Raw genomic sequence first — 9,917 nt, 5'->3', positions numbered from 1 at the left:
TCATTTACAACCACTCGCTCTTATAATTCCCTTTCTTTCTCAGTCTGTCACAAACACATACACACACATACACACAGTCAGTGAGAGATATGAGAGATAATGAGCCAGACCAGATGACATGTTGACAGCTTTAATATTGCACTTGCCTCATCACTCAGATCTGTAATAAAACTGACATGACATGTTCTCCAGTAGAGTAAAAACAGCATAATATCAGCATGGGTTGACAGAAGAAAAAGGGAGAAACAACACAATGTCTGTATCACCACTAAGCTTAGTTAAACAGAGTGTGGTCTGGCAGTGAAGTCTCCACCATAATGTCTGCATGAACACAATGCAAAAATAATACAACAGAAAACTTAGCTTCTTTATCATTCCAAATAATATCCAAGGAGTTATGTACAGTTTCTATGATGTGAGGAGTCAGAAGATGTAAAATTCAGTGCCTGAAATCTTCATGCTTAATGATCAACAGAAGAAAACATTTTGAGATTTTAACCAAAAGAGCATGTTAAGAATTCTAACACTTGTGTCAAGATCTTTAACTGACAACAAAAAAGAAGAAGAAAAACAGAATGTGGAAGACCTGAGGGGCTTCGGGGGGTGAAATGGCAGTTGACACTGGCATCAGTACAGTCCAGCATATTGGAAACAATCCACCAAAACAACCACAAATATGAGGTGAAACCAAAAGGTGTGTTTCAAAGTGTTCATGACAAAAACATTCACCTGATATATTTTTTTAAAAAGAAAAACAACAAAAAAGAAGAATTTCACATAAACAAAAAACAACAACTGAGAACTGCGTAAACTGATGATGTGTGTATATATGTGTAAGTGCCTGCACAGATGATTGTATGTTGTGTGTAACCGGTTACAGATTAGTCAGCAGAAACGTTGTCAGCACATAAAAGGAAGTGTGAAAATAACATTCAAGTAAAGATCATTCTTCCATATCCCAATCAAAAATTCTTTCTCATATACAGTTTAAAAAATTTTCTCAGATACATCAAAAGCATGTTTCTTTTGATACCCTACTGTCGTCTTTGGAGTTAATATATATAATTTCCTCCTGGTGACTTCACTGAATACAATCCCTTCATTTCTCTTCACACAAGTTTCTCCCACAAAGAACTAAGAAACAATAAAATAAATAAAAAGAAATTTTAAAAACAAAAGAGAAAAAAAAAATCAATTATGCACAAACCTTAACACCCCCTTGACCCCTTCCCATCCCTACCCAACGCGCTTTTTTCTATTAAAAAAAAAACAAACAAACAAAAAAAACAAAAAAACAAAAAACGAAGAAAAGATTGGTCCATCAGATTACGCTTTTTTCTTTCTGGACCCTGAACCCATTTTCTTCCTCACACATTCAACACACAATTTAATCAAAGAAATGTAAAAAAATGCAAAGTTTTTATGCTGTCCCAATGCAAGAAACACCAATGGTCTACATTAATGACTTACAAATGCACACAGATTTACAGCCAGTGCATTGATTAAAGTATGGAGAAAATTTCAAATGATTAAAACAAATATGTTAAAATAAAATCTAAAAAAAATATATATGCAAGAAAAGCTTCAAACCCGGGCACAAGGCATTCTGTTCCTGTTGTGCATTTTTTGAAGCAAAGGAAGTCAAACAAAACACTGACATATACCCACTTGAGATTTAAAAAAAAATTTTTTTTTTTTTTTTTTTTTAATGCCAATGTCTTATTACAATTGTACATTTCTAGCATTTTTCAAACATTTATTTCTTATTTAGGTTTTATACATTTTCTTTTTATATTTGTGGGTCTCAAAAACCATACACATGATGCTACATCAGATAAATTTATTTGGTTTCACAAATCTAAATAGAAAAATAAATAAATAAAATGAAATAAAAAAACCCAGATGTATTTAGAAAAATAAATAAATAAAATGAAATTAAAAAAAACAGATGTATTTGGTTTCATGTACAAAGAATGTGTTAACAGACAGTAGACAGATAAATTTTGTTCCCTTCATGTACACATTTTTAGGTACCAAATTGGCTTGTTTTGGAAAAGAATGAAAACAGATAAATAAACCAAATGATTTTTTTTTTCAATCGAATATTAAATTAGACCAGCTCAATCAGATCTCAATGTCTGTACAAAAAATAATAAAGGTAATAAATAAATAAAGCTCAACACTGGTTTATATTTTCCTTTGCATTCTATTCCCTACCGCTGAAACTGTTAACTGGAATTCAATGCAAGTTGTGGGCTGACCATACAGGTGAAGACATTGTGTAGGTGTTTAGGGCTGATGATGAAAAGCATCAAAAGGGACTTTTGTGCATCAGCCTTAAAAAAAAAAAAAACACCCACTACTTAGATATAATTGCAAACTTTTATTCTAACTGATGAAAATATTGTCACCATATTACATGAGAAAACTAAAATACTGCTTTCATGAAAAGGCAGTCAAAGCTAAACACAGGAATAAAAAAAATAACAACAACAACAACAAAAGCACACAAAAGAGCAGACTTGTTTGGGGTTCGGTTTTTTTTCAGTTTTTTCCCACCACCTTACCTTCTTAAGAACCTGTACCTTCAGTATCCTGTCAATACAGCATGCTTTATGCCACAAAGAGCTCCTTTGTGTCGTAAAACTTCTTACAAATTAGTAAAGTACAAAATAACAAGGGAAAAATATGTTTTCTTAAAATTGTGCCATATCAGTTTTACATTTGAGATTCATTTTGATTTGTCTACAACAATGTAAAATAATAAAAATGTAACAGTGTAACCAATAAAGGGATTCTTTTAAAAATCCATATGAGGTCTTGAATTTTTAAAAAAGAAAGAAAAAAAAGAGAAATAAAAGTCAATGTTGCGTCCTGAATCCAATTCATACAAATGAAATGCGTAACATTTTACATCATTAAAAATACAACAACAAATCCAGAATGACAGACTTGAGAAATATCCCATGCGAGTGCCTGCATACTATACCACATTTCCCTACCATACCAGGTTCCACCTTGCCCAGGCTTAGTTGGTCAAACATGCATGTGGACAATGTGTTTATTGGATATTATTGCTTGCCTCTGCCACGGTCCCACCAGTGTAGGAATCTGGAACTGCTGATAAGTGACATGGACACAATGCAGAGACGAAGAAACGGGGATAAGCTGCCTCACCGAATGACTTCAAGTAAACAATTGGCATAGATACAAAAAAAAAAAGGAAAAAAAAAAGGTGCGAGCATACAAGCTTGTTTTAAAACAATAATAATAAAAAAAGAAAGGAAAACAAAAGAGTGAAATACAAAGCAAACTTGGGGGAAAATGTAACCTTTTGTCAAATGTCTGTCTGAGAAATGCACCAATTATAGGACATTTAGCTCTCACTCTCTCTCTCTCTCTCTCTTTCTCACTCTCTCTGTCCTCTAACACAAAGGTACTGGGAGAGAATTGAAGCCAATGACAAAAAGCCCTATTGCAGTTCATGTCACAACCTACAGATCTTAAAGCAACAGAACGATGGGATATTGTTGTAAACACAATTTAGCAAATATCTTTTCATTCAACTGTCAAATAAATAAAAGCTTCAAACAGCCAAGTATGTACAACAAAAGACCTTGAGGGGAACAACAGAAAATGCAAACAAATAATTCAGGCAACAAATTCTAACAACCATACAATATATATCTAGCTGCAACACAAAAAATGAACTGTCTTTGTGTTAAATACAATCAACAGACATGACAGAACTCATGAAGACAATTCATTTGCACAGTTTCACACACTTAAATTGCTGGAAAATACTTTTAAAAAATTATGGTTTGTTTTTTCAGTTATTTTTCCCAGTTTATTGTGAATACGAATCAATTCTCAGTCAACTGAAGCATACATAACTTGATCAACAAGTAGCATCGGTCTTCTTACTGAATGCTTGATATAAAGTTTTAACTTTGAATAGTTTTAACTTTCTAACAAGTTGGCAACAAGTGCTTGAAACTGACAATGTTTCAAGGAACTGGACAATGGATATTTTCAGAGAAGAATGATGATTTTACACAGTATTCATATGATATATATGTATATATATATATATATATATGTGTGTGTGTGTGTGTGTGTGTGTGTGTGTGTCTATTTTCTATGCTAGTACGTTTTCTTTGCTGGTGTGAGAAGGGCTGGTCTTAATGGCTTTTTTTTCTTTTGTTTATCAAGAAGAGACAGAGAAACCCAAGCTCGTAGCTTCCGAAGTTTTGGTGTCCAAAGCTACAGCCACTCTGTCTGGAAAGACATCAAACAGTTCTCAAGACTGCGATTTGTTCTCACAAATCCAGCAAATGCAAATCGTTTCGCTTACAGCCCAGCTGACCATAAAGGAGGCCATTCCAGATATATATATATATATGTGTGCATGCACCATGTACTGTTGTGTAGTCATGTGATGCTGTTCGCTGGACACACACAAATGTATCCAAGAACTTCAGTCCACGCCTTCCTGATCTACGATGGTTTCTCAAAAGAAAAAAGAAAAAACAATGAACACATGTGAGAAGTAACAGCAGTCCCAGAAGCACATGTCACACTGACAGTCAAGATGTACAGGAAATCACATTCCGTTCTTTTAAAAATCGGGATTGAAAACCTCACACAGTCTCCCTTGTTCCATAAATATTTCTTAAAATATAAATAAAATTCTAAAAATTAAAAGACAGAAAAAGCCTAGTACTCACCCACATTCTCTCTCTCCAAAAAAAATAAATAATAATCATAATAACAATAATAATCATCATAATTATAATAATACTCAATCAGATGCACATGTACATTAGGAGCAGACACATACATTTCTCACGCATGCTATGGTATGATAAAAATGCATAATTCATTGCACACAGTACAGCACTTTGTAAATATGAAATAAGTTAACAAGTTAACATCAGTTAATAAATTAACGGTAAATACAAAAATAATCTCTTTCACTCATATACTGTTATTTAGGGCATTTAAAATAATGCAGGCACACAAACTCATACATACATATGCATTCTTTACCACATATAATACAGAAATGCAGGAATATTTTCTTAAATTTCCGTGAACCACGAATGACTTACACATTCCCATATCAATACAGAATTAAAGATGAAAAGAAAAAAATATCAACTGTACTTGAAATACTGCAATTTTGCTTTGTTGGGTATACTAAATTATATTTGCTTTTGTCTTTTTTAAGAATGAGACATATTCATTTGTCTAAAAGAGTTTAAATAATCAACACAAACGATTATTCAATATATATTTTGTCAAAATAAATGCATGTGCATACACCCATGCATGTTAGGGCTGATCACATACAGCAAGAATTCATTCAAACACACACACACACACACACACACACACACACTGACTCAGACATTCCCTCTCTCACAAACATATCTTGAAGAAAAATGTTTGACATCGAACTAAGGGTTAAGAAGACTGTGGTCTTTTCAGCGATTTTTTTTTTTTTTTTTTTTTTTTTTTAATCTGTCCCCAACCTCCCCCATGATCAATTCTGAATGACATGGACCAAAATGACAAAGCAGGAACAGACCACATGCAGTCAAAACAAAACGTGCATCCATACTCTCCTGCAATGCACCTCCCATCAAGTGTTCTGCTTGGTTATACCTTGCCAACAGTATAACTGAAACTCTACTGAGTCTGAATTTAAATGGTCACCAACTTCACAGTTACTGAGTAAAATGACACTTTCCATACTGAACAATGGGACTAGATTCCTATACAACACAGGTGGATACTGTCACTTTCACTAGACAGTTCATCTTTTGTGCAGCTCTGTCAACATTCCAATCACACCATATTACCACAATAATCCAACAAACTCACAAACCTATTGATGACTGGAGGCAAAGGCAGAGCACATCTGCCTGGGGGCAAGCAACAACCCTCAACAATCTACACAATAAGGGTGATTTTTTGTGGTGGTGGTGGTGGTGATGGTGGTTCTGCGCAAGAATGGAAGTAAGGATAACAGAACTACTGTCTCAGTGTTGACTTTCTGCACTGGCAAGAGTACAACACAATAGCATATAGAGCAAAATAACATAAAACAACATAACATCAAATGTTTTAATAGCACCTCTTCCTGTGACTAATAACCACAATAATTCATCACTAAATCAGATGTGGGCAATATAACTGTCCGACAACAACAACATAAACCCTGAAACTGTTACCCTTAGAGCAGCTCCATCATGCCAAGATCTGGCTTCATAATGTGAAAGACCAATTTCCCCCAAACATGTTTTTTCCCCTCCTGTAATGTCTTTCCTATTTTGCAATAAAAGGGTAACATGTATCAATTTGATACATGTAAATTAACTGTGCCACTTGAGACAAACTTCTGTTTTTCAAAGACACCAGCTTCCTTTTCAAAGTCCATGATTATCAAATGTCCTTTAAGTTTGCTGATTTGATGACAGCCACATAAGCCAATGACAGTTAATGCAAAAATAATTATTTTGATTTCACACTTACGTGAACATTAATTGTGAAACAATCATCACCATGGCTCAAAGTACTGTTGTGCTAAACAGTATGTTTGTGTACGATCTTTTTTTCTTTCTTTTTTTATACAAACTGATTTCAGGAATATATGTATATGTTCGCCAATGACCCTGTTGCTTTTTGATTGTTAACAAAGAAATACTCAAGAATGAATGCACTAATTTCTGTCACATTTTCAACTGGCTTCCCTTAACTGCATGAAGCCTGACCAGAACATTTTGATTTCTATCTGTATGTGATGCTTGGCAACATATCAGTTTGACAAGGTTGAACACTGCAACAGTACTACCAATGTTTGTGTCTGATAGGAACAAGAAAAGTATGCTTATTGGAGAGAAGATAGCAAAGAGACAGTTTAAGTAGGAGTGTAGGACATCTAACAGACTGAACGTTGACACTTCATTCATATAGTGACATGCCACCACACCACAGAATGCTCCTCACAAACAAGTAAATCTTTCGTGCAGCTCTATCAACATTCCAATCACATGAAACATTACTAAACACATATCAGAAAGTTTCCTAAACTCAGAAAGAAAACCTTTTGCTGTATCATGTATATGTACCATCAAGAATCAAAGAAACTTTACCAATGAATACTTAACAAGTCAATGCAGAAAACAAGAAGCAACAAATCTGCCAGTATAAAATCAATGGTTATGATGTATGTATGCTGATAGTTTGTCCCTTTCTCTTCACTTGGTGCAACAATTCTGAACAGATAAAATGACCCAGGTCCCACACTCAGAAACCAGACCAGCCAGGGGACATGGGAAAAAGAAACATTCTGAAACACAGTAAGAGGACCTGTACGAATTGCAGTATTATCACACATCATCCACATTGCACTCACCATATACTAACTGCAATATTATCACACACCATCCACATTGCACACAATCATATACTAGATGCAGTGTCATCACACATCATCCACATTGTTCTCACTGTATACGAACTGTAGTATTATCGCACACCATCCACATTGTACACAATCATATACTAGTTGCAGTGTTATCGCACAACATCCACATTGCACTCAATCATCACATTTCCTGTTTGTCATCCACAACTTTCAGATCTATACAAGGTCAAAACCATAACACACATGTCGTCTATCCATCACTGAAAACTATCCACTCAAAAGTAAAAAGATAATCTTTCACCCACCAAGTGAGGTAATGCTCAGCATCAGATGTTGATGTCCATCAATACATACACATATATGAGTGTGTAATGTACTGTATTGACCAACATACAGTTCAAGACTGTTTACACAGCCCATAATTGGAGAATTCGACCATCACAAAAAGATAGTAGGACTGGTTAAATAAACAAATAACAATAAAATATGATTTTTTTTTTTAAAGAAAAAAGAAGAAGAAAACAAAAATTCACCAGAACACAGGTGATATCAAGGGTTGTTTTTTTATGTTTAGTTTTTTGCTGTTATTTTTTGACTAGCCAAAAGCCTGGGAATAGTGCATCAATTTTCAGGATAGGTTCACAGCACTGAACTGTCACATGGAAGCCATTTGGAAAGCAGTCATTAAGCAAAGGGAATCGCCCACACTAATGAGGTTCAAAGCACAGTCTCTCTTCCCATGAAACGGGCAGCATTTGTCACAGAAAAAAAAAATATGGCAGCTGGGAAAAGCTGGGTACCTTGACAGATACAAACAGATCATTATAAGAAAAGTTGTCAACCATGAACAGATCACTATACGAAAAGCTGTCATGTACAAACAGATCGCCTTCCTAAAAATCATCAACTGCATAGCTGTCTTATTTGAACAAGGATAGACACACAGATTCTTCTTGCAGTTCTACACTTTCTTCATTTTCTCACTGCTGTCATCTTATTTAAAAAAGAAGAAAAAAAGCGAATCTGATTCTATCAAGTCATACTTCTGGCCATGCCTATTGATAGACGTATCATTCCAGAATTTGTGCCAAGCTCCAGTTCAAAGCAATCACACACTATTCACTGACACACTAACATCAAGTTGCAGTAATGCCAAATATCAAACAGGTCCACCCCATTATATGAGACACAATGTCTTTGAAATTAACTTGTCCCAACATTTGTTCTGCTATTAATGGGTTGTTCTCAATCTGCATTTTTATCCAAGCTTTACACATTTCACTCAAAGCAGTTGCTGTGGTGATAGATGGTCAAATACAGATGGACAAATACAATCTCTTCCCAGGGTTGTTCAATGTAATGTCATAAACTTATGACTGCTCACTGTTACCAAATAGCAAGAGAAATGCAGTATGTTTTTCACAAGTCAAAGACCTGCTGCCCTCACTCATTCTTTCCTATGCAGTGGCTAAATTTGCTTTTCTTTTGTTTACTGGACATATTACATAAATTCCCATCACAGATTGAACTCTTCATTCAATCTGTGATGGGAATTTATGTAATATGTCCAGTAAACAAATCTGTGTGAATCTAAAATAAATATCAATCTAATAACGAACTGAAGTTTTCTTGCTAAAAAGTCATCAGTTTTCTTGTCCCTATCCCTTGGCATACACCCAAATGTAAAGACTACCTCCCCTAATATATAAAGACTAGCTCCCAAATGCAAAGACTGACAACATGTACACCTCGAAGAGGCCACAATCAATGCTATCAATTAGTTTTTGTTTTTTTAAAGAGGAAGAGACATGAAGTGAAGAGTGTTTAGATGGGATGAGGGGGAGATGATGGGGAGGGTGGGAAAGGAAGGGATGGGGAGGGAGGGGGGGGGGCAGGATAGCAGCAGAAGTTTTCAATATCACGGTCCTTCCTGCTTCAACTTCTTGATTGTGTTTTTCAAGGCCTGGCGTTTGTTACAAAACCAAACCCTTATCACTTCGCGGTCATAATTCAGACGCTCAGACAAATCGGTCATTTCTGTACCTGCACACAGAAAATTGTCAACCAAAATCAATCAAACTGCAAAACAAGGAACTTTTTTCGTATTATCTTGCACACAATAAACTGAAAACAATTAAATTTGGCCAAACAAAAACAAAAAAAAACCATATCAAAAACATTTTTAAAGAATTATACTTAAATCTAGAATTGTAGCTATGATGAAGATGAGAAGATAATGACAATACTGCTGTTGACAATGATGTTATATACCCGTAAAATTTGGACAATTAGCCGCAACTTTTCCCCTCAACTATGACCCTTGTGGCTAAAACAATGACACAGCTTGTTTGCAGATTTTTCTAATGTTGCAGGTTTTCCCGAAGACATGTTCAGGTCAAATCAAGCATTGCCATAATTCTCCAGTCTATTTTCAAATTCATATTAGGCTTCAAAACTGGTTTTGACTCTTCATGAATTTAAAAAC

The 9,917-nt window shown here is 34.9% G+C and overlaps 1 protein-coding gene across 3 annotated transcripts in view; it reads right to left on the bottom strand.

The window, feature by feature from the left end:
• Positions 1 to 114: 114 nt before the first annotated feature.
• The window catches only part of LOC143293584 (uncharacterized), a 40,092-nt gene continuing 30,289 nt past the window's right edge, over positions 115 to 9,917 (bottom strand). For all 3 annotated transcript variants that reach the window (XM_076604641.1, XM_076604643.1, XM_076604642.1), the window contains exon 10: positions 115 to 9,475. In XM_076604641.1, the coding sequence (XP_076460756.1) occupies positions 9,351 to 9,475 (125 nt within the window). In that variant the 3' untranslated portion in view covers positions 115 to 9,350. The remainder of the gene's footprint in view (positions 9,476 to 9,917) is intronic.

The sequence above is a fragment of the Babylonia areolata genome, chromosome 19 (assembly GCF_041734735.1).
Source record: "Babylonia areolata isolate BAREFJ2019XMU chromosome 19, ASM4173473v1, whole genome shotgun sequence".
Lineage (NCBI taxonomy): Eukaryota > Metazoa > Mollusca > Gastropoda > Neogastropoda > Buccinidae > Babylonia > Babylonia areolata.
The sequence above is the reverse complement of the archived record's forward strand: the minus strand, read 5'-3'. Positions and strand labels throughout refer to the sequence as shown.